General features: G+C 39.5%; 1 protein-coding gene across 2 annotated transcripts in view; it reads right to left on the reverse strand.

Moving 5' to 3' along the window:
- Positions 1–26,427, reverse strand: part of DNAH8 (dynein axonemal heavy chain 8) — a 319,103-nt gene that overhangs the window by 133,448 nt on the left and 159,228 nt on the right. For both annotated transcript variants that reach the window (XM_070361456.1, XM_070361457.1), the window contains exons 55-61: positions 26,079–26,201; positions 18,499–18,712; positions 13,396–13,505; positions 7,994–8,157; positions 6,098–6,290; positions 4,602–4,724; positions 2,746–2,876 (exon numbers count right to left, since the gene is read on the reverse strand). In XM_070361456.1, coding sequence (XP_070217557.1) covers positions 2,746–2,876; positions 4,602–4,724; positions 6,098–6,290; positions 7,994–8,157; positions 13,396–13,505; positions 18,499–18,712; positions 26,079–26,201 — 1,058 coding nt within the window. The remainder of the gene's footprint in view (positions 1–2,745; positions 2,877–4,601; positions 4,725–6,097; positions 6,291–7,993; positions 8,158–13,395; positions 13,506–18,498; positions 18,713–26,078; positions 26,202–26,427) is intronic.

Below are 26,427 nucleotides of genomic sequence, written 5' to 3' on the forward strand. Positions count from 1 at the left end.
GTAATTTTCACATCTCACTGAGCGACTAGATTCAGAGATGCATTATGCAATGTGATATAAATAACAGAAATGTTATAATTATGTGGTCACAGATTCTGAAAAGAGATGAGCCTGGTCTCTGTTTTTCTCGTTTACCCTGTTTCCTACTAAACGCATGTGCTACCAGAAGTGATATGATGTGTAAAAGCAAAGCAGACGTTTTCCTAAGTGTGGCATGTAAATCCTCGTGGGTAGATGCCAATGAAAGGGATTATAAAGAAGTCCTTATTTGAAGGAGGTTTCACTGTGCAAGTAATAGGGAGTTCTGTGTAATTCATAGGGTCTAATGGAAAGACTACTGACATTAAATTCAGGAAGACCAGAGTTCAAATCCCTGCCCTGAAGTTTTATAAAAGTTCCTTCATGTTTTACAGCTTGTTTCCTCATCTGCAAAATGAAGATAATTACAAATTTGTAAAGGTTGTTATGGGCATTTGAGATGATGTACCTTAACTACACTTAAACGTATAATAGCTTACTTTTATTTTTTTAACCTTTTTATTTTGTATTGGAGTATAGCCAATTAACAACACCGTGACAGTTTCAGGTGGACAGCAAAGGGACTCACACATACATATACATGTATCCATTCTCCCCCAAACTCCCCTCTCTTCCAGGCTGCCACATAGCATTGAGCAGAGTTCCCTATGCTATACAGTAGGTCCTTGTTGGTTATCCATTTTAATCATAGCAATGTGTACATATTCATCCCAAACTCCCTAACTATCCCTTCCTCCCATTCTTCCCCCTGGCAACCGTAAGTTCATTCTCTAGTAAGTCTGTGAGTCTGTTTTGTAAATAAGTTCATCTGTATAATTTCTTTTTAGATTCTGCAAATAAGAGATGTCATAGCTTATTTTTAAATTAGGAGAGGAAATGAAGCCCTTCTGGGTGGAATTATAGTTAATCTTGTAGATCTCAGCAAAAGGAATACTATCAAGAAGAGACGATATATCCCCTCAAAATAATTGCCAAGGGGGAGAACTCATTAAAAAGGGAAACGGGTAAGTTGGTTTGCTGAGAAGCAGCTGCACTTGTGAGAGCGACATAGCCCGCATCCTTACTCAGAAGTGCCCGGTGTTAGAGCAACCCTCTCACTGACCACTCAAGGAAGTCACAAAGCTGTTTTGCTCTTTTTTTTTAATTAAGCAGATTGTTAGGCATTGCTTTTACAATATACAGACATGGTCACAGCACACCCTCTCTAGGTCCAGATCCCTCTCACTGCTTTCCTTCATAGCTAAGCCTCTTGAGGAGTTTTAAAATTTGTTTATATTTGCTTCTTCGCTTCCTTAAAGCAATGTGGCTTCTGCCCCGATCTGATCCACTCAAAGGTTAGTCACCACTCTTCAGGCTTTAATCTCGTTTTTAGGCTAATTCTCTGCCTTCGGGTTTCTGGAAACCACGTCAGATTTCCTCCTCTGCCTGGCCTCTTCTCCTCACTCCCCCTGCATTGTTATACCCACCACTTCTATCTCGAGGAGTATACTCAGACATGTGCAGGAATATTCGTAACAGCTGTATTTGCAAAACGAAAACCCCGCAAACGTTTATCAACAGTACGATGGACAAGCAAACTGTGGCAATATGTGATAAAATGGGAGGCTCCACAGCAATAAAAAAGAATAAACTACTGCTGCACGCAGCCGCATGGGTGACTCTCACAAACACCACGCAAGCAACAAAAACGGCACTAAAGAGGAAACCCCATACGATTCGACTGACATAAAGCTGAAAAATAGGCCAAGTAAAGCAATGGGCTTAGAAGTTAGAATATTCTTCCCCTTAGGAGGGTAGTGACTGGGACAAGACCCAAGGTGTACTTCTGGGTGCTAGTGATGTTTTATTTCTTTACCTGTGACCTAACTACATAGGTGTACTTACTTTTTGACACCCATGATTTGTGAACATTTTTTTTAATGTATATTACCCTGAAATAAAAACGTTTACTTGAAAAAGAAATACAATATATTGTTGTAATCTTTTTTATTTTTGTTTATTTGGCTATGCCCAGCAGCATGCAGGATCTCAGTTTCCTGACCAGGGATCAAACTGTTGCCCCCAGCAGTAGAAACATGGAATCTTAACCACTGAACCTGCAGATAAATCCTATTGTAATTTTTTTTTTAATTTCGTTTTCTAGTTGGAGGATAATTGCTTTACAATGTTGTGTTGCTTTCTGCCATCAGTTCAGTTCAGTTCAATCGCTCAGTCGTGTCCAACTCTTTGCGACCCCATGAATCGCAGCACACTAGGCCTCCCTGTCCATCACCAACTCCCAGAGTTCACTCAAACTCACGTCCATCGAGTCGGTGATGCCATCCAGCCATCTCATCCTCTGTCGTCCCCTTTTCCTCCTGCCCCCAATCCCTCCCAGCATCGGTGTCTTTTCCAATGAGTCAACTCTTCGCGTGAGGTGGCCAAAGTACTGGAATTTCAGCTTTAGCATCATTACTTCCAAAGAACACCCAGGGCTGATCTCCTTCAGAATGGACTGGTTGGATCTCCTTGCAGTCTAAGGGACTCTGAAGAGTCTTCTCCAACACCACAGTCCAAAAGCATCAATTCTTCGGCATTCAGCTTTCTTCACATACAACGACGCAAATCAGTCATAATTATATATGTAATTTTTTTAAGCAAACATTTCACTCCAGTGAAATCAACAATAGAGAAAAAAACATATTGGTGTGTTTCATTTTATCTTACCTGGTTAATGTTATCTGGAATATTTGATATCCAGCTATAAAAGAGGCCAATCTTGAAAGACTTTGTTTTCCTGACCCACCGACACCCACAAGCAACGCATTTCCACATGATGTTCGGATTATTCGTGAAATCTGTTTTGAAATAAAATAGTATATATTTGAAAATAGAATTCAGCTGTTTACATCTGCTTGCAATAAATGGGTCCAAAGTTTGACCACACGCTTCGAGACTACGTTAGACTTTCTCATTTAATGTACAAGGGTTCATATTGATTTATTCAATTCCAGTTCTTTCATTGCCCATCTATATTTACATCATGAAAAAGAGTGCAAATTGGCTTTCCTCTCTCCTATTTTAAAATGATTTGCTCTGTGTGTGTGTAATTTTATTATTTTCAGACTCAACGGATAATGGAACTGCTCTTCCCAATCTGCAGGGAGCAGTTTAGAACTGTTTGCTTATTATCATCAGTCTAACACACTGACTTAAGCAGAAACCAAGTGCTATGTAGCTCTACAGCAAATGCTACCTCTACCATATCTCTGCCAGTGAAAATTTTTTAAAAGTATCAAAATTCTATTTACAATGGAGGCATGGAAACATCTGTAGAAAAAACTTAGGGAAACAGCCTTTAGCTTTGTGTTGCTTTTCTAAGGAGATTTCCTCAGAGAGAGGATAAGGCCCAAGCTGTGGTTTGAATCTTATGCAGGTCAGTTGGAGACATTGCTTAAAAGCTGTCTTTTACATTAATACCACTGATTAGAAGAAAATCTAGATGGATCGTTAAATTCATTTATCACCACAACAAAGAATTTTTTTAAGTCCAAGTTTTACAGGGGGCAGACACCTTGGTATGTGTCAAATCTACTATTATATTTTAAATACGTTAATCGCTTATGTGGCTTTGCACCTAGAACAGGGAACCAGGCCCCTAAGACCAAGCCACTGTGGGTACTCAATAATTATTTGTTGGGATTCCCTGGTGGTCTAGTGGTTGGGAATCTGCCTTGCAATGCAAGGAATTCAGGTTCAGTCCCTGGTCTGGAAACTAAGGTCCCACATGCCTCAGAACCACTAAGCCCATGCACCACAACCAGGAGTCCATGTGCCATGATGAAAGAGCCCACGTGCCACAACTAAGAGCCAACATGGCCTAAATAAATAAGTAAACATCTTTTAGAATAATAATTATTAATTGTTGAATAGATGAATATAAATTCACCAATTTTGCAGAAGACGATTCTATGATAAATACGAGTTAACTGTCTCCTCTTTATGAAACCTTCCTACTCCAATTTGTTGGAGAAACTATTTTTATATCTATAAATTACATAGTCAAACAACTCCTTCCTGCAGCCTTTCACACCTGGATCCAAGCCATACTTCTTTTAGGTGATGCCTCCAGTTGGTTCCTATTTTTATCAGTCCTGTATACCCACATTTTCCTTTTCCCCATAGTCTGTAAGTCAATCATGAAATCGACATTTTTAAACACATCAACTTTTCCTCCATGAGCAACGGGATTTCCATTACACCAAAACATAGTTTGAGGGAATATTTTTTTCATAGAGTTCTCCAGCTTACTGGCTAAAAAGGTAAAACTCTTTGACTCAGCGAGTCGAATACAAAACCCATCAGTTTGCCCTTGAAAAACATTTGCTGTCATATAGATGGATTCAAATAAGGGGTTCCTCATTAAGCCTTTGTTTTGTTAGAGAGTGAACCGACTTTACCTATAGATTCTCTTCTATTAACTATCAGATACTATATATGTATTCTCTAAAAAAGTTTATCTGTGAAATTCACTAAGCTTTTACATTATCTATTTATATCAGTAAACAATCAATAGTGAGAACCTTAATAAGATGAGTCATTGCATCTTTAAAAAACACCAGATCAAGAGATGTTCCTCTAATGATTTCATTGAACTGTCTCTGGTAAAACTGGAGTTTTTCAGACAGAAATTCAAAGGATGGTACCTAAGAGTGGGGAGAGAGAAAAATAATATTTAAGATCCAAAATTCTGGAATGCTATAATTGCAAACATATTCACAAGTAATTCTTAAAAAAAAAAAGTTAAACCTAATGGATTTCCAAAAATTTGTCATGAATGAATTGACTTTTAGTTATTTCCATTTTCAGATCCTGAAACCTAACTGGTTGGTTTCCAATATGAAATTATTCTTAACCTTTTCCTTTAGGAATCCCAGCACCAACTACTGTCCATGTTAATTAAGGCTGTAATATAACAAATGTATTTCTCAGTTTTTATTTGCTTCTTAACAGTGCTTATGGAGCTTTAAAAATATATAGAAATTTTACATTATGTATGTAGTCAAATTATTCTGAAATCAATATTCACTTATTTCTTTTGCAAATGGTTGCTCCCCATTTAATTCTTTGACCAACATGCATTTCAAAATTACTCTATGTGACCCTGTTTAAAAAAAATCTCTTTGGAGTCTTGCTTCAAGCGTCATTAAATCTATACGTTAACTTATGGAAAACAATGTGTTGCCATTTAACCAAGTAAAGTTTTATCACATTTATTTCTAGATGTTTTACATATTTATTGCTAACTGAATGAAATACTTTTATGTTGTATTTCCTATCTTGGGATTATTGGCAAGAGATGGCAATCCTTTTTCTATAAAGGGCAAGACAGTAAATATTTTAGACTTTGTGGCCCATATGGTCATTCAACTCCACTTTTGTAGTACAAAAGCAGTCATAGACAATATATAAACAAATGGGCTTGGTTGTGTTCCAATACGGCTTTACTTGTGAACAATGAAATTTGAATTCTGTGTAATTTTCATGTGTCACACAATATTATTGTTCTTTGATTTTTTGTCTACCCATTTAAAAATGCAAAACCCTTCTTAGCTCACAAATCTGACAAAAAGAGGCAGTAGGCTGGATTTGGCCCATTGGCTAATATAGAGGATATTTATTCAGTTATAGATTTATATCACACTTAGTCATATAACTGAACTCTTAGTAGTTGGAACTGATTTTTAAAAATCTCTTGGATTATATTAAGAGATAATCATATCTGTCAGTACCTAACACTTTTGCTTTTGATAATTACATCTATTTTCTTCTTGTCATTTTGTTGCACTGCCTAGAACTTTCAAAACAATATTAAGTAATCGAGATAACTGCACACATACTTGTCTTATACCTGACTTTAATGGGACGGCTGCTAAATTTCTTTGAAATAAACATTTCACTTGGTGTATGATGACATGAAACATAGAACTATTGTAGAAGTTATGATAACTCCAAAGGGGGACTCCAGTGCAGGGAGAAATATCTAGCTAGATGAGTGATCGAAAAAGCCTGAAAATACCAATTCGTAGACTTTGGGCACTTCAAATGCAGTGTCTTCAGGTTCATCTCCAGTTGGCTCAGGCATCTCACGGAGAAAATCTACAAAGTATGGCTCAGGAAGAATATATGACCCCACATCTGGGCTAACATTTTCTTCAACTGAACGAACAAGTTGTGTATTAAACCACTGCTCATCATCAGGCGTTATAAATCTAAAAGAAAAATACAGGAGTAAGAAATGCAAACTAGGAAGGCATCTGTTCTAACTGAACATGGTTTTAACCTCTCTCCACATCTTCTCAGCCCTCACCCTGTACATCCATTACCTCAAAACACAGAAACAGTATGTTCAGCCTTCTGACCAGAGGCAGACCGAACTCCATCCAAGAGAGTTATAACCCTGACAGTGTCACTTACAGAAAATACTGACTGTGTCTCTCTGTGGCCAGACTCAAGCTCCTCTGAATCCTCTTCCCAACCAGGCCCGAAATTTTGGACTCTCATGTCCTTCTTTGCATCACCCATTTTTAGCAAGAATCCCGTTAGATCAGTTTAGGCAGCTGCTGCTGCAAAGTTGCTTCAGTCGTGTCCGACCCTATAGACGACAGCCCACTAGGCTCCCCCGTCCCTGGGATTCTCCAGGCAAGAACACTGGAGTGGGTTGCCATTTCCTTCTCCAATGCATGAAAGTGAAAAGTGAAAGTGAAGACGCTCAGTCGTGTCTGACTCTTTGCGACCCCATGGACTGCAGCCTACCAGGCTCCTCCATCCATGGGATTGTCCAGGCAAGAGTACTGGAGTGGGTTGCCGTTGCCTTCTCCGAGTTTAGGCAGAATCCTCCCATAACCCCCTTATTTCCTCTTAGTAATTTCCCATCCAAACTCCCCCATTTTGTTCCCCCATTATAAATTCTCACTTTTCCCTGCTTGTATTCAGAATTGAGCCCATTTCTCAGCCCTACTGCAAAACCTCACTGTATAGTCCCTACATCTATCACAACAGTCTTGAATAAAGGATGAGTGTCTTATTGTTTTAACAAGTGTGATTGATTTTTTTCTTTAATAAAACAGGTAAGTCCCTTGGGTGAGGCCCAAGATCCCTGAAACTTGTGACAGAAGAGGAGAATTTGACAGCCAGTAGTGGATGAGCATCCTCTTTCTGGGTCTGTGCACACCCAGTGTATGAAGGTTCTTTTCACACTTATAACATCAGAGTGGGAAGGGAGGAAGGAGTGGGACTAATATTTGACAGAGGCCACTTTGTGTGAGACATTGTAGTAGGTCCTTTACAGCTTTGTAAGAACAGCACTGGGTTTCTCTGGTGGCTCAGCGGTAAAGAATCCACCTGCCAATGCAGGAGACACAAGTTCAATTCCTTGGCTCAGGAAGATCCCCTGGAGAAGGAAATGGCAACCCACTCTAGTATTCTTGTCTGGGAAATCCCATGGACAGAGGAACCGGATGGGCTACAGTCCATGGGGTTGCAAAAGAGTCAGCTGTGACCTAGTGACTAAACAACAAGACCAGCATCACCGTCATGTTTTATAGACAAGCGAACAGAGCCTCAGAAAGATGACTTCGTTTATGTACCAAATGTCACCATGCAACAGAGCTCTCACTACAAGCTCTTTCAAGTTTTTTTAGAAACTATACATAACCAAAATTTGCCTCTGAATGTTGTCAATGCGCTGATAATGTGGGCATATTTTTAAAATGTCTTATTGAAATAATACTCAAGGAAATTGGTGGAGTGGTTTTTCAAGGTGACCAGCAGGTAGGAAATGACATCCATGTGTCATAAGCCTCAGAGCAATTTAAGAAAATATTCTACTTATTTGAGTAGATAATGCAGGAGTTAATCTAGTAGTATAAACTGCTTATATATTACATTTAAACTCAAGCACTGCAATACACACCTGTCAGCAATTACTCTGTTGCACTCATGTTTGAAAAGTGACAGAAGAACATGAACTGAAGCACACTCGTCGGCTTTTATGGTTAACATGCCTTGCCAAATTCTGGAAAGATCTCGCAGATTGAAAATGTAATGAAATTTAGAAGGAGTAGGCAGCATCTTCACCTAGAGTTGAGAGAAAAAGAAACACTCTTCAATTTCAATTCAAGATAAAACCAAAAATCTTTTAGAATGATTTTATTTCAAAGTTCGATTTTATATAAAAGAGACTGGGCAAATAAATTAAGTTTATATTTTTGTTACAGCATTTATGGAATAAACACATCATAAATAAACCAAAATATAAAAGACCATAACGCTTTGAATAGGATGGACTCAAGATAATGCACTATATGCAGATTCTAACTCTTGTTCTAGCCCCATGAGTTGACTTTGACCAAGCCATTGTTCCTTGAGTTTTTAAAAATTGTGAATTGTAAGCATAAGCATTCCTAATCATTATTAACCTTATTAGTGTGTCTATAGAAATCGTTGTTACTGTTGTTCAGTCGCTCAGTCGTGTTCGACTCTCTGTGACCCCATGCACTGCAGCATGCCAGGCTTCCCTGTCCCTCACCATTTCCTGGAGTTGGCTTAGACTCATGTCCACTGAGTCAGTGATGCCATCCAACCATCTCATCCTCTGTCACCTCCTTTTCCTCTTGCCCTCGGTCTTTTCCAGCATCAGGGTCTTTTCCAGTGAGTTGGCTCTTCACATCAGGTGGCCTAAGTATTGGAGCTTCAGCTTCAGCATCAGTCCTTTCAATGAATATTCTGGATTGATTTCCTTTAGGATTGACTGGTTTGATCACCTTGCTGAACAAGGGACTCTCAAGAGTCTTCTCTAGAATTACAGTTAGAAGGCATCAATTCTTTGGTGCTCAGCCTTCTTTATGGTTCAACTCTCACACCCATAAACGACTACTGGAAAAACCATAGCTTTGACTATAAGGACCTTTGTTGGCAAAGTGATGTCTCTGCTTTTTAATACGCTGACTAGGTTTGTCATAGCTTTTCTTCCGAGGAGCAAGCGTCTTTTAATTTCATGGCTGCAGTCACCAACTACAGCAATTTTGGAGCCCAAGAAAATAAAGTCTGCCACTGTTTCCACTGTTTTCCATCTATTTGTCATGAAGTGATGGGACTGGATGCCATGATCTTAGTTTTTTCACGGTGAGTTTTAAACGAGCTTTTTCACTCTCCTCTTTTACCTTCATCAAGAGGCTGTTTAGTTCCTCTTTGCTTTTTGCCATAAGGGTGGCATCATCTGCATATCTGAGGTTATTGATATTTCTCCCAGCAATCTTGATTCCAGCTTGTGCTTCCTCCAGCCCAGTGTTTCTCATGATGTACTCTGCATATAAGTTAAATAAGCAGGGTGGCAATACATAGCCTTTACTCCTTTCCCAATTTTGAACCAGTTTGTTATTCCATGTCCAGTTCTAACTGTTGCTTCTTGACCTGCATACAGGTTTCTTAGGAGGAAGATAAGTGGCCTGGTATTCCCATCTCTTTAAGAATTTTCCATAGTTTGTTGTGATCCTACGTCAAAATGGAAATATGTCATAACAAAAAAACTGATTGTGAGCTGGTGGTCATTTGGTTAAGAATAATGAAAGTTCATGTCTAAAGTCAAGAAAAACCATCTTTTATAGGTTGCTTTGATTAAGGTCCTGAGTGCATCTGGATTTCCACAAATACATTTGTTTATCATAATCTAGATTTCACTTATGGATCCAAACTCAGTCAATATGCTTTCATATATCTCTATATCCACAATAGAATTGGCAGGCAAGTATGATATGCAGCTATAATTACTTAGTAGTTTTTGTGGGTTTTGCTTGTTTGTTTGAACACTAAGTTACTTATTATTTCTACCCACTTCTAAATCCAAATAGGCAAAGCTATAATATGACACCTTCTACATTCTTATACAAAGAGGTACCAGTTAAGGGATAAATTTGAGGCATTAGGTGTGGGAAGTATTGCTGCCCAAGTGTAAAGATTGTAATTGATACCACCAGCATCATTTTGTAAGTGAAACAATGAGAACTCTGGAAATATAAAGCAAACTTGCCATAAGAGTAATTCAGGAAAGTAAATGCTTTCTTTAGCACTTATTCATGGAATATGCCCTTTCTATATTGAAAAAGTACCCTATTGAGTTTACAGAGTAATTTCTACAGGCTAATTCACAGTGCAAGTTAAAAACAGCAGGTAGCAAATGAAGATAGAATAAAGAGAAATGATATATTAGCAATCACCTTTCACTTTCCCTCTTTGCTTTCAGTTCCATTCCAAGCTAAAATGTTCATACTACTCACCAAAATGTAAAGCAGGCACTTATATTACAAATATGCACAAATAAAGGGATAAGGTTATGTGAACATTACTTTTTTTCTTTCCTGTAAAAGACTGCAGTTATGACGGCAGCTGTTGGCAACTTAAGCAACCATTAGGGAGAATTAAATGAAGTCCTTTCTTACCCTATTCTTTCTTATTTATTAATCTGCTTCTTACCTCATCTTTCAACATTTTCTTTTAATTTTTGTCAACTTCTTTTTTTTCTCACCTGCTTCTCCTTTAAAGCTATGTAAAGTAATATAAAAGTAAAGAGATAGACTAGGCATGAATGGATTAAAAGAGTGCTTTGTGAAAATGGGAAATTTGAAGAAAAGATGCAAAGAAGTCTGCTTATTTGAGGCTGGGGAGAGGAAGAAGATTCATTCATTTTTTATGACTATTTTTGAGTATCTCCCACTACCCTTACCAAGATATCATGGTAAATAGGACAGCTAAATCTGCTGCCATCAGGGGCCTATTCAAGTGGGAGAGCCTGGTGATAAATAGGAAACAAATATAAACTAACAGAGAGACATATAATCATGATAAAAGTCATAGTAAGAACAAATGAAGGATCAGGAGACAGATAAGGCCTGTAATGGGGTCATGGACAGTTATTTTAGAGAAAATCATCTAAAAAAGCCCCTCTGATGATAAGATGATGAGAAGAGTCAAACAAAGTACAAAGGTCCAGAAGCATAAAAACTTGGGGGTGTTCAAGAAACAGTGAGAAGGGCAGTGTGGCTGGAGAAGAACAATGGGAGGGAAGAAGGGTGTTTATGTATGTTCAGTGGCTCAGTTGTGTCCAACTCTTTGCGACTCTATGGACTGTAGCCTGCCAGGCTCCTCTGTCTATGGGATTTTCCCAGCAAGAATACTGGAGTGGGTTACCATTTTCTACTCCAGGGGATCTTCCCAACCAGGTATCAAACCTGTGTCTCCTGCATTGAAGGTGGATTCTTTACCACTGAGCTACTGAGCGGTGAGCAGGGGCCAACTCAGGTTGACAGAGCAGAGGGCAGGTGGAATGTTTCACTGCAGTGTAACTGGGAATCTACTGGTGATTTTAAGATTGAGTAAGGAGCAACTTCCCTGGTGGCCCAGTGCTTAAGACTCCATGCTTCCACTGTGGGGGATACGGGTTCGATCCCTGGTCAGGGGACTGAGATCTCATATGCCCGCACTATGGGTCCAAAAATAAATAAATAAAATGGAGAAGTAGCATTATCTATTTTTTTTAAAAGAATATCTTTTAAAACAAAGGGAATAATGATCTCTGATGTACTTTTAAAAAAGCATTTTTAGGCCCATGTAAAGAACAGATTCTAGGAGGACAAGGAGACTGTTTAGGAAGCTGCTACCTGGTCTAGAGGGCAGGGAATGGAAACGTTTATCAGGGTGATCACAGTCAGGTGGCAGTAAGCACTCAACTTCCGGATATACTATTTTGAAAGCCTGCTTACTAAGATTTGCTGATGGCCTGGATGTAGGGAATAAGAGAGAAATCAAGGATGGAGTCCTGTGTTTTAGCCTGAGAAGCAGGATAATTAAGATATGAAAGTCTGATAGAGACACGTTAACTTTGAGATCATTACTAGACATCAAAGTGGTGGTGTCTTCTAAGTAAGCCCATTAGAAACAAGTCTGGAGTTGAGGAGAGAGGCCTGGGATGGAGGTATTGATTTTGAAGTCATCAGCCCAGAGATGGCGTTTAAAGCCGCGAAGCTGGATGAGGCTACCTGGGTACTAATGGAGGCAGAGATGAGGTTCCAGGATGGAGATCAGGTGTACCACAGTACTTAGAGAAGGCAGCCAGTGAGGTAAGAAGCATGAGGCCTCTCTGAAGCCAAGAATGTTTTTAGAGGGATCATCAAATGCCACTAAAGGGTCAAGTCAGAGGAAGACAAAATCAGCCTCTGGGTTTGGTAAGATTGTGGCCTTTGATGACCTTGATGAGAGCAGTGGAAATGAGAACTTGTGCAAAACGTGTTAAAAAGATAAAGAAAGGTGAGGAAGTGGAACTGATTAACACTCATAAAAGAAGCTTTGATGGAAAGATACCAGGAAGACCAAAGCCTTCCAGAAAAATATGTACAAGGGCATGTTAAATTGAACAACAGTCCCACTGGAAAAAGATGGATCTTATGACAGAGAATTATCTTAGACATTCAGACATTCTGAAACTCCAGTCTGGAGCAGGCCCCATGCAAAAAAATGGTCACAGCAGCGGGGCTACACAGAAGAAATCCCCCAGTCCACCCAGGGGTCTGAGAGGCTGCCACACTCCAGGTTTCCCCAGGACATCAGCGTCTGTCCAGATGTGTGTAAATGGCCAAACGAACGTATGAACTATGACAAGTAATCCTCATCTCCTTCACCACTTTTTTTTAGCACATATATCAATGCTATTTTTTTGTGTTTTTTTTTTTTTTTAAATCTCTGACCTATCTTTAATTACTTTTTCATGAGTCTACCTTCAGACATCTGGTGATAGCTACAATGCTCCCTGAGTTTTACTTAGGGCATTGATCTCTGTAGTAAAATCTAGACTACTTTATTAAGTACATTGTATTCATTTACTAATTCATGCTCCACCTCAGAGGAACCCACAAGTTGGACTTTAAGTCCTGACTAGCTAAGAATATCTGGAAATCCATGTAGTCACTCAGTGAACATCTGAGTGTCTGGCACAGTTTGGTTCTTGGGGGTGGGGAGGGGAAGACAGGCATAAAGAGTTACAAATCAGAGAAACAAGTAGAAAAGCAGTGTTCTCATTTCAGCAAAATTCTACTTTATCTTGAATGCAATGTCTGGTTTACAGTAATATCTCATACATATGGAAAGCATCATTCAGTCAGAATATTTGCTCCCTGGAAGGAAAAGGTGCCATAAATCTATTCAAGCCCCTAATTTGTCTTTGCCCGAAAAAACACTACCACCCAATATGTGATGAGAACTTCCTGAGCCACTGAGAAATTAGTGACATTTTTTCCTGATTACTGATAACGGACGGTTTTGTACCTTCGTCCACTGCCACAGCATTCTGCTCGCAGAAACCAAATTCAGAATCATCTCACATATTTCAGGTTTGAACCTTCTGCAAGCATCAAAATACCCACAGCCAATAACTCCTGAAAAATAAACAAGATTGAAAGTACAAGCTTACTTCAAGATCACAAAGTACATGTTTATCCCAGTGAATAAATCATTACAAGGTGTGAAGAATTTCTCTCAAAGAATCAGCTAAGACTGGGAGTCAGCAGTGGGACCAGTAAAGCTTAGTACACACTGATAAGTATTTTATATGTATTAACCCTTTTAATTTTCCCAACATCCTACGAGAAAGAATCTGAGGTTGGTATTATTATTATTCCCATTTTTACTTATTTTTTATTGAAATATGGTCAACACACACTATTCTGGTATTTTCAGGTGTACAATGTAGTGATTCAACATTCAAAACATCACACTGGTCAGAACGGCTGTTATGAAAAAGTCCACAAACAATAAATGCTGTAGAGGGTGTAGGGGAGCCCTCTTATACTTCCTGGGAATGTAAGCTGGTACAGCCACTATGGAGAACAGCATGGAGGTTCCTTTAAAAACTAAAAACAGAGCTGCCATGTGATTCAGCTACCCAGCTCCTGAGCATGTATCTGGAGAAACCATAATGTGAAAGGATACACACACCCAGTGTTCACTGCAGCGCTACAGACAATAGCCAAGACATGGAAGCAATCTAAATGTCCATTGACAGATGAATAGATAAAGATGTGGTACATATGGGCAATGGAATATCACTCAGCCATCAAAAAGAATGAAGTAATGCCATCTGCAGCCACATGGATGGACCTAGAGATTACCACACAATAACAAAGACAAACATCGTATCTCTTATATAGGGAATCTAAAAAAATAATAATACAGATGAACTTACAAAACAGACCCACACACATAGAAAATAGAGTTAAGGTTTCCAAAGGGAAAAGAGGGGGATAAACTAGGAGTCTGAGATTACCATATACACATTACTATTATATATGATGGCACCCCACTCCAGTACTCTTGCCTGGAAAATCCCATGGATGGAGGAGCCTGGTGGGCTGCAGTCCATGGGGTTGCTAAGAGTCGGACACGACTGAGTGACTTCACTTTCACTTTCCACTTTCATACATTGGAGAAGGAAATGGCAGCCCACTCCAGTGTTCTTGCCTGGAGAATCCCAGGGACGGGGGAGCCTGGTGGGCTGCCGTCTATGGGGTCACACAGAGTCGGACACGACTGAAGCGACTTAGCAGCATTATATATGAAATAGATAAGGACCCACTGAATAGCACAGAGAACTATACTCAACATTTTGTAATAACCTATAAGGGAAAATAATCTGAAAAAAAAAAGGATATATACGTATGTACAACTGAATCGCTTTGCTGTACACCTGGAACTAATGCAACATTGTAAATCAACTATACCTCAGTTAAAGAAGTGATCACCACAGTAAGCCTGATAACCCTCTGTCACCATGCAAAACTATTACTATATTATTGACTACATTTCTGTATATTATAACCCTAGGACTAATTTATTTCAAAACTGAAAGTTTGTACCTCTGAATCCCCTTCACCTATTTCACTAATCCTTCCATTCTTATCCCTTCTGGCAACCACCAAGTTGATCTCTGTATCCATGAGTCCGTTTCCATTTTGTTTTGTTTGCTAATTTGTTTTATTCCCCAGAGTCCACATATAAGTGAGACCATAGGTATTTGTCTTTCTCTGTCTGACATGACTTGCCATTTGCAACAACATGGATGGACACAGAGGGTATTATTATCCTCATTTTAATACGAGTTTACCAACTTACCCAAGATCACCCAGCTTGTACGTGGGTGGATCTAAGGTTTGGACCTAAAGGAAACTTGGCTCTGGAACCCATAAAGCAGGCTTCGCTGAAGAGTAGAAGAGCTAGAAAAGAACTATTTCCTCATCTTATAGATGAGGAGAGGAGGTAGAGATAAGTAAAGCAAAATGTTCCAGGTCAAAGGAATTGGTTGTTGACATTAGTAGAATGTCAGGACCCCCATCTCCTGATCTGCAATCAGCAACACCCTGGCCTGAGTGGTGATGTAACGGTTCCTAGGAAACACCCAGCCCAGTGAATCTGACATGATCACCCTCAGGAATGACTGTGTTATATGTCTATAGACTGTTTCTAAAGTCTCAAAGTGTGTTCGGTGTTAGACTGCAAAAAGATTTAACCCTACTTCGTGCCAGTGAGACTCAGTGTTGAGCTTTATGTTCAGTACTGAGCATGGTATTTTCAGAGGAAAATGAGTATGAATATTTGCCCAGAGACACATAGCAGGTTTGCAAAGAGTGGGGCAGCCCAAGAAACTCTTGGTTTTGTTCACATAAACCAAAGACGGGCAGCCTTGAGGGAACGTGAAATGGTCCAAAGTCATGGTTGGCTCTGTTAGACGCCTATAAGGCCTCTTTCTGAAGTCCTCTGATTCTAGATTTTCAGCTTCCTGTGGCACAAATGTGTTATATAAGATATATGGGGTCAGGAATCAGAAAACATGATCATATGTGTTTGCTAAGTCACTTCAGTCATGTCCAACTCTTTGCGACCCTATGGACTGTAGCCCACTGGGCTCCTCTGTCCATGGGATTCTTCAGGCAAGAATATTGGAGTGGGTTGCCATGCCCTCCTCCAGGGGATCTTCTTAACCCAGGGATCGAACCTGGGTCTCCTGCATTGGCAGGTGGGTTCTTTACCACTAATGCCATTTGGAAGCCCCAGAGAGCAGGATCAGCACCACATAACTGGGCAATTATTTCACTTCTCTGAGCCTGTTTCTAGTGTGTTTCTGTATCTCATTTTCAATATTAACCATATCAAAGACTGTACAAAATAGTTTCACAAGTAAGCAAACACTCACATATAGACCAGTAGACTGGGGGAGTACCACAACGCCCCAGCACATCAGAAGTCTCTTTTGTCCAATCCCTCCGCCCTCCAGAGGTAGCCCACTGCTTTGACTTCGTGAGAATCAGCAACTCACTTTCCCCAAAACAGCTCTGCCACTTATTTTCTTGAACTTTAACCCCTTTCTCTTAACTTTAATTTTTGAAATTCAATTTAATGGGATTATGTTATAGGTTCCTCTGTGACTTGCTTTTTCCCCTTAATGTTGTAATTCTTGGCTTCATCTATTTTGAAGCATGTAGCTGACTTTGTTCACATTCACAGTTGCAGAGCACAGCATGTATGCCCACACCACAATGTACTTATCTGACTTCACTGTTGATACACATTTGGACCACTACACGGGTTTTGCTGTCATGAGCACTATTTTATGAACCTTCTTGTGTAAGTCTTGTGGCACACATGTGCAAAATCAACTACAGATGGATTAAGGACTCAAATATGGAAGACAAAACTATGTAACATTTGGAAGGAAACAGGCAAATATCTACATGACCTCTAGGTAGGAAAGGACTTCTTACAAGAGATTCCGAAAGCATCACCCTAAAGGAAGAAAATGATGAACTGGCATATACTTGGAAGTGGAACGGTGGTGGGTGTGCACACATTCTACAACCAGTAATAATGTCCAGTCATTATCAAGAGCTTGTGGCAATTTATACTCCCCGTAGCAGTACTCTTGCCTGGAGAATCCCAGGGACAGAGGAGCCTCGTGGGCTGCCGTCTATGAGGCCGCACAGAATCAGACACGACTGAAGTGACTTAGCAGCAGCAGCAGCAGGGAAGAGTCTCACTTGCTTCACATTTTCACCAATGCCTGATATTTTGGTCAGAATTTTTCATTTTTGCAAATCTAGTGATTATAAATGGCTTTTCCCTGGTGTTTTAAATGTTCATATTTCTAATGTTTACCATTTATTAGTCATCTTGTTTTCTCTTCTTAAAATGAATGACTTTTGGTCCATATTTATATTAGGATGTTTGCTTTTTATCTGACTGAGTCATAGAAATTTTCAGAGTATTCAGATTACTAAGTCTTTTGCTTTGTTACATGTTGAAATTTTTTTCTTCCATTTTGGGACTTGTCTTTATTTTATTAATACTCTTTTAATGTTGCTTTTTGAATGAACAGAAACTTTTCATTTTAGTCAAATTTATCATTTTCTTCCTTTATGGTCTATGCTTTCTGAGTCTCATTTGAGAAGTTCTTTCCTACCCAGAGATCATTCAGATATTTTCCAATATTTTTTCCAAATGTTTTACAGATTTCTATATTTAAATCTTCAAAACTTCTGTATTGACTATAATGCTTGGTGTGAGGTAGGGGTCCAATTTCCATTATTTTCACATAAGAATTACTAAATATTCCAGCACCATTTACTGAAAATTTTCTGTTCTCATCTATAGTACTTGCTATGTCAAACAACTAATGCCCACATATGAACGGGACAGTCTCCCTTATGTCTTCACGTATATAACTGTTATGGAATGGTTTGCGTGAGCCTAAATTTAGTGTCAAAATATTATTTTCAAATTTTAAAAAAGTATGAGTTAGATTAATAACTACTGACCTGAAAGGATGTTCATTATACTTTATTAAAGAAAATTTCAAGTTGAAAAGGAAATGTATATAATATGATTTTGTTTTGGCAAAAACAATGACAAAACTCTGTGTACATGCCTTGTGTGTTTGTAAATGTTTAAAAGAATTATAATGTTTAAAAGAATCATATTCTTTAATAAACAATGCAAGGTTATACTCCAAAAAAAATATCATTTTCACTAACATAGCAAAGTGCTGCATTTGACTTGGTGTATTATACTGTTAATCCATGATCAATGTGCTGTCATTCATTAGCTCAAATTTCTCTGATTAATCATGTCAAGAAAACCAGAACACAAAGGTCTGCTTATCTCTAAAGCTAACCTTAAACAAGCTATTTCTAAATATTCCTGAGTCTTACGACAGGCTACAAACACAATTCTTCTTAGTATTTAGCTCCTGGCACTTAGTTGTCCATTTCAGATACTTAATCCTACCTCACACTGAGCCTTTTTATCTAATAAATAAGGTTTTGCATGGTTTATGTCCATTATGTAATGCAATAAAAAATTAAACACCAAGAACTGTCATACCAAAGATTTTGTCTATTGAAGCGTTTGAAGGCAATGTGCAATTAAACACAGTAAATTGTCTTTTTAAACGTTGTGGAATATCATTTCGACCACCTCCAGGATGGATCATTGCTGCTATGAGCTGTACATCAACAATAGTGGTGAAATCTCCAGGCTTATCCAAGCTGTACATTCCTTCCATTTCCATCATCTGTCGCACAATCTCATTAGTTATCTGGAATTTTAAACAGTAATATTTTAGTAACACATCACTCCATTTTTCTCCAAATTTCCTATAAAATAGTACAGATGACATCAGAAAAAAAATGCTCAGCTCTTTTCAATGAAGTGTTTGTGAATGTTGCCTTCAAGGCAATTTAACTTAAATTGTACCACCCACGAACTCTAAACCTGGTGCAAATCCAATGCACTCTTTACCACTTTGATAAATTTAGATAAAGGAATTAGAGAATATTTGGTACAATTACAAGAGTTCTCAAAGTTACAAGTTTTACTACAGATATCTTTCACATTTCACATTCAACTTTTCAAAATACCTTAAATCAGATTATGGGATACTTTTACTCCTAACTGTTTTGGTATTGGATTTTATATCCCCAGCTTTCTTCTCTACAACCTATGCCACTGCTAACATTCCCGCTGTATTGAATTTTTTTCCTCTCTTAGTTCTAGAGATTTGGTTCTTCCAAGGCTCATCTTGAGACCCTGGATCACTTTCTAAGACATTCTTCTCCACTCATCCCTCAGCTGTAATCTTTATACAGGCTCCCATCCTTGGCTCTTCTCTATTTCTTTTCTGTTTCTATCTCAACTGTATATCCTAAAGAATCTCAACTCTGTAACTCAAGCTTCAGATTCTCTTCCAAACTCCACACTTGTACATCCAAATTCCTACTGGGCATCTCTGAATAGATAACATACAAGCCCTTCAAATACAACACTCTTTCATTCAACATTTAATGAATGGCTACTCTGTGTCTGGCCCTGTTGAAACACAGACAAAAATCCCTGTCTTCATGAAGCATACCTTCTTGTGGTGGAGACAAAACATACATGTGCACACCTGTATGTATGTATGTATATATATGTATGTTATAAGTCCTTTAGAGAAAATGAGCAGAGAAAGGAAACAGGCAGTGCTCATGGATGCAACTGAATGTGGAAGCAGGAAAGGCTTCATCTCATAAGACATATAATCAAAAACGTGAAGGAAGTGAGAAAGCTAACCATTCAGATATCTAGGGGAAAGGCATTCCAGGCAGAGGAAACAGCAGATGAAGAGGCTCTGAGTAAATGTTACATTCCATGTGTATAAGAATCAGTAAATGTGGCTGGAGGAGATTCATGGGAAGATGAGATCAGTGTAGGGTCTTTGGATCACGGGGAGGATTTTGGCGTTTATATGCTATGCATCTCCGGGGAGAATTTTGAGCAGAGGAGTGTGTCACAATCTGACACGTGTTTTAATTGGTTACTGATATGCAGATAGCTTGAGAGACACAAGGGAAATGGGGAGATAATGAGGAGATGTGTGTAATAATCAAGAAGAGAGATGGCAGCTTGCACCAGGCTTTAGCAATAGAGTGATGAGTAGTGGTCAAGACTTCCGTATAGCTTGAAGACAGGCTGAATGCGAAGTTGCTGTTTCTTGAGATGGAGAAGACTATTGTAGGAGTAGGTTTGGGGAGTAACAGGAATTTCATTTTGGACATGTTAAGTTGGACATCCAACTAGGCATTCCTAATTGGATTTTTAAAAAATCTGAATTCAGGAGTTCTTCATCTTTTAGATAACTAAATACGCTTCCCTCTCTCCTCACCTTATAGGAACTGCTGAAAGGTTTATCTGACCAGGATCCCTGCTGAATGGGAGAGGAAAAGGGAAAGAAAAAGAACAGCAAAGTCTCCCTGGGAGGTTGTGGCCTCAGAATGACACTGGAATAGACTTGCACCATGAGTATGCATGGCCTGGCTGGGCCAGAGACGCTCAGATATTAACCTTTCTTTGAGGTGATCCCGGCTGAATAAGCATTTAAGAATCCGACAGAAGAAAACTCAAAACCTATCCGGTTAAGGGCACATTCATCTGAAGCTTTAAGAAACAGCCACAGGTAATTTTTCAAGGGCAATGACTTTGGAAGCAGTCAAAGATGCAGACAACAAGACACTTTGAGTATGAACAAGACCTATTGAGACAAAAGAGAACAGACACAGATGTTATGGACTTCAGATGATGATAGTAACAGACACAGACTTTAAAGCAACTGTGCTCAACATGTTGAAAGAAATAGGCAGTGTAGCGCGCGTGCAGCCCCGGACATCCTTGTTCATGGGGAATAATTGCAATCCCCGATCCCAATCACGAATGGGGTTCAACGGGTTACCCGCGCCTGCTGGTGTAGGGTAGGCACAAAATGTTCCTGAAGAGATAAACATAATAAAACTCTAATAGGGCTACAAAAAAAAAAAAAAAGAAAAGAAAAGAAAGAAATAGGCAATGATTTGAAAATAGATGCAAGGAATAAAAACTGTAAAAAGTAATAACATAGTAGAAAGAAAAAAGAACCAAACAGCAATTGAAATTAAAATTCAGTGGATGAATTTTGACAGCAGAGTGGACAAAGCAGAGAAGAACATTAGTGAGACGGATGATAGAAGAGGAGAAAATTACCTAGACTATAAGCATTGGACACAGAAAAGGTTAAGATGTACAGAAAAGAAGTACAGAAACATAGAGGGCAAAGAAGAAAATCTAACACACACTGGGAGTGTGATAAGAGGGGAAAGTAAGTGAGGCAGAGGCAATATTTGTAGAGAGAAGAATAAAAATTTTCTAGACTTGACAAAGAGACAAATCCACAGATTGGTGAGTTCCAATAAATCCCAAGCAAATAAATACAAATAAATCTACACCAAGGAACATAATTCAAAAAAGAAAAAAATTATAGGAAAGTAAGGTGGCGAGAGAAAACAGGCAGATTTACTTCAGAGGTACAATGTGGTAGTTGACATCTCAACAGCAACAAGGAAAACAAAAGACAGAAGTCATATATTTAAAATGATGAAAGAAAATAACTGCCAATCTCAAAAATAAAGACTTTTGTAGACCAAAAAAAAAAAAACCCTCCAAAATCAAACAAAACAAAAGTTTGTTATTAAAAGATTTTCTCCTAAGGAAGTTCTAAAAGTAGAAGAAACATGATATCAGATGGGAGGCCCAGGAATAAAAAGGAATAAAGAGTGAAAAAAGTGGTAAAGAAATGAGTCAGGCAAACAGAGAGTGAGTGTAAAAATCAGTAGGGCTTCTCTGGGGCTCAGCAGTAAAGAATCTGCCAATGCAGGGGACATGGGTCTGATCCCTGGTCCAGGAAGATGACATGTGTTGTGGAAACACTAAGCCCGTGCACCACAGCTACTGCGCCTGTGTTCCGGAATCCAGGGGCTGCAACCACGGAGCCCACATGGCGCAACTATGGATGCCTGCCTGCCCTAGAGCCTGTGCCCGAGACAGGAGAAGCCACTGCAATGTGAAGCCCACGTACCATAACCAGAAAGTAGCCCCTGCTCATCACGGAGAAGGCGATGGCACCCCACTCCAGTGGGGTGGAAAATCCCATGGACGGAGGAGCCTGGTAGGCTGCAGTCCATGGGGTCGCAAAGAGTAGGACACGACTGAGCGACTTCATTTTCACTTTTCACTTTCATGCATTGGAGAAGGAAATGGCAATCCACTCCAGTGTTCTTGCCTGGAGAATCCCAGGGAAGGAGGAGCCTGGTGGGCTGCAGTCTATGGGGTCGGACACGACTGAAGTGACTTAGCAGCAGCAGCAGCAGCGGCTCATCACAGCTAGAGAAAAGCTCTCGCAGCAATGAAGACCCAACACAGCCAAAAATAAATAAATAATAAGCATTTTTTTAAATCTTAAAAAAGAAACAGTAAAAATAATGTCTCATGGGAGGTTGCTTTGAAAATAGAGATACAGATAGCCAAAAAACAAGTGATAAGATGCTCAACATCACCAATTATTAGGGAAATGCAAATCAAAACTACAATGAGGTATCATCTTACACAGTTCAGAATGGCCATCACCAAAAAATCTACAAACAGTAAATGGTGGAGAGAGTGTGGAGAAAAGGGAACACTCTTACATTGTTGGTGGGAATGTAAAGAGGTACAGCCACTATGGAGAACAGTATGGAAGTTCCTTAAAAAACCAAAAATAGAACTACCACATGATCCAACAATCCCACTCCTGGGCATCTATCTGGAGAAAACCGTAACTCAAAGAGACACATGTACCCCAGTGTTCACTGCAGCACTATTTACAATAGCCAGGACATGGAAGTGACCTAAATGTCCATTGACAGAGGAATGGATAAACACGTGGAATATATATACAATGGGATATTACTCAGCCGCAAAAAGGAACCAAATAATGCCATTTGCAGCAACATGGATCAACCTAGAGATTGTCCAACTGAGTAAGCCAGACAGAAAAAGACAAATGTGACAATATCGCTTATATGTGGAATCTAAAAAAATATTATATACGTGAACTTATTTACAAAACAGAAACAGAGTCATAGATGTAGAAAACAAACTTATGGTTACCAGAAGGGAAAAGTGGGGAGGGCAGGGATGAATGGGGAGGCTGGGATTAACATACACACACTAACATAATAGATAATAAGGACTTACTGTATAGCACAGGAAACCCTACACAGTACTCTGTAATGACCTAGGTGGGATAAGGATCTAAAAAAGAGTGGATTTATGTATATGTATAACTGATTCACTTTGCTGAACACCTGCACTAACACAGCCTTGCAAATCAACTACACTCCTATAAAAATAAAACTGGCGTTATACAATATAATGGTGACCAATACAATTTATGGTAACACAAAGAGAGATATAGACTTAAATACAAGTCAACAATAAAAGGATAAATCAGAAGAAAGATAAAGGAAATTGAAGTGTTCAAAGGTCACTGGATATACAAAATGGGAAAGAAGGGCTAGACTTTCTTTATTTCAGATTATGTATGCAGGAGGCACTGTCAAGGGTAACCACTAAAACACAGAAATTGACTGCAGTAAATGGATAGGAAAGAAAACAAAAGGGAACAAAAATCAATGTGTTCTCAGTGGGAATAGGAAGAAGACTGCGGGACTTCTATGATCAGCTGAGGGCAAGGAAACGATGGTGTCCAAGGTCTGAGAAAAAGACAGTATGAAAGGAGCCTGAAAGTAAATGCCAGGACAGGAATAGACAGGATAAAGATACATAACATGAAACATGCAGTGCAATTTCTGGGCAGTACCAAGAGCTTAGCAGAGGTCCATAAATATGATTTTAAAGTGAAACCAGTATTGCGTATTTTTCTCCAGCTAAGTATAACTGCATAGATGCAGGTAGGTGGTGAGCAAAAAGGTTTAACAAGAATTTAACATGGTTAAGGTTTTCACAGATGAGTAGAGGGTATATGCTCCCATGATTATAATGATAGATTATGGAATTGTAGCTGGGGGAAGGAAGAAAGTGAGGAAATGAGAAGAAATGAAGGAGAGTTTGATGATGGTAGGAACAGTGGTTGAAGGCTCCATCTGGTTGATGTTTGATGGCTCCATAAACAGTGGTTGATGCCCAGCAGTGGGATTTCTGGATCGTGTGGTAGTTCTATTTTTAGTTTTTAAAGGACACTCCATACCATTCTCCATAATGGTATGTATCTCCATAATGGCTGTATCTCTTTACATTCCCACCAACAGTGTAAGAGTGTTCCTTTTCTCCACACCCTCTCCAGCATTTACTGTTTTTAGGTTTTTTTGGATGATGGCCATCTGTAGTAGAGGAAATGAGCTATAGAGTGTGGATATAGTGATCAGAGAATCGAAGGGTTGAAATTGAGATAATGAAGGGATGACAGTTATTGATAATGACAAGGTGTAGGGTATGACTGCATCAGCCAGTAATTCAGACAGAGAAGAAGACATGATTATAGGGGAGTCCAGGTCAAGGAACTAAGAGGCCAAGATCATGTATGGAGACAAAGGTTGGCATCACTGAGAATTACGACAAGCAGGACTGGCTTCATAATTTGTGGGGCCCAGGTCAAAATGAAAATGCAGTGTCTCTGTTCAAAAATCATTAGGAATTTCAAGACAGTGACAGCAGAGCATTAAACTATGTGCAAGGTTCTCTGATGTGCGAGTCTCTGCGCTATGACATATTGTACACACCATGAAAATTACCCTAGAGCCTGGGGCAGCCCTGGACAGAGAGTATCAGTGATCCAGGGACTGAAATCTTTGGCGGAGGGTTGTGGGGGTTGGGGGGCGATGCAGCACCAAGGGAACCAAGGACCTCTCCCTCACATCCAGGTGAGAAGTATGCAGGGAAAGCAGCATCCTCGGTTTCCCACTGGAGCAAGATGGTGAGAAAAAGCTCAGAGGAGAAGCTGAATTTTCAGGGAATTTTGCAATGCAGGAGATCTGTGTTCCATCCCTGGGTCAGGAAGATCCCCTGGAGGAAGAAATGGCAACTCACTCCAGTATTCTTGCCTGGGAGATCCCATGGACAGAGGAGCCTGACGGGCTACAGTCCATGGGGTCACAAAGAGTCGGACACAGCTGATCGACGAACACTTTCACTTTTCACTTTGTGGATGAATCATGACCTCTGAGGGCACACAGAGGGTTTTCAGGAGGGAATGTAGGAGATGGGGTCAGAGAAGGGCCAAGCAGAACTGATGGGAATTAGTCTCAGGCTGAGCATGGATGGACCTGGGAGTCCTGATCTCCTGGTGACATCAAAGGTAAACCTGATGTTGGTGGAAGGGATGTGACTGGTCCTGGTGGGCTCCGGTGGATGTTGTTGAAAAGGCAGTGGACAGCAGTGGGAAGAGGTGTTGGGGATCCCACCATGAACATGCTGAACCCAGGTGGTAGCATCTGTGAGGTCCTCTAAGGGAAGTGAGTCTGGGGCTGATAGACGATCACAAATAGGTCAGTGGTGTATAAAAGAGCTATCTCCTTTTTTCAGTGTTTTCTAAACATCACATACTCCTGGAAAAGAGTATATAGAGTGAGAAATAAGAGAACAAAGATAAAACCCTGGGGAAAGGAAGAGAGAAGCCAGAAAGTACACTGAAATCAAGCAGCCAAAGAGACCAAAGGGAACATGGGGAGAAGCATACAGGGATTTCAAGAAAGGAGAAGGTCACCTATCACCAAGAGGTCAAAAAAGACTGAGAATTTATTACTAGGCTTAATCAAGTGACGGTTATTGATCTCTTTATATATAACCAAGTGAAAGTGAAAGTGTCAGTTGTATCTGACTCTTTGCAACCCCATGGACTGTAGACCACCAGACTCCTCTGTCCATGGAATCGTGCAGACAAGAATACTGGAGCATGTTGCCATTTCCTTCTGCAGGGGATCTTCCTGACCCAGGGATGGAACCTAGGTCACCTCCTGCATTGCAGGCAGATTCTTTACCATCTGAGCCACCAGGGAAGCCCATATATATAACCAAGAATACTGGTTAAATATCACCCACATGAGATATTTTAGTCATACCTGATCTCCCCATTCATTAATCACGGGCATATTAATGTCATCAATAAATACAGTCATCTTTCTGCCTCCAGGTGGCCCGTATGTGCTTCCCATCCGCTTGTCCACATAGCTTTCAATTGTTCTCTAGAGAAAAGGAAACAGTCTGTTTTATGCATTACACTTCAGTCCATTTCTAAAAATGATGAGCATGCTTTTCAGAGTAGAATATAACTGACTTATTTATTTAATGGGTGATGTTATTATTCAAATAAATACTGTGAACTTTAAAAAATAAGTTGTTGGACTGTTTATCATTAATTTACATCAAACGACACTCCAATGTTCAGCTTCAACTTCACTATTAGGCCAA

The sequence above is a fragment of the Bos mutus genome, chromosome 23 (assembly GCF_027580195.1).
Source record: "Bos mutus isolate GX-2022 chromosome 23, NWIPB_WYAK_1.1, whole genome shotgun sequence".
NCBI classification, from domain to species: domain Eukaryota; kingdom Metazoa; phylum Chordata; class Mammalia; order Artiodactyla; family Bovidae; genus Bos; species Bos mutus.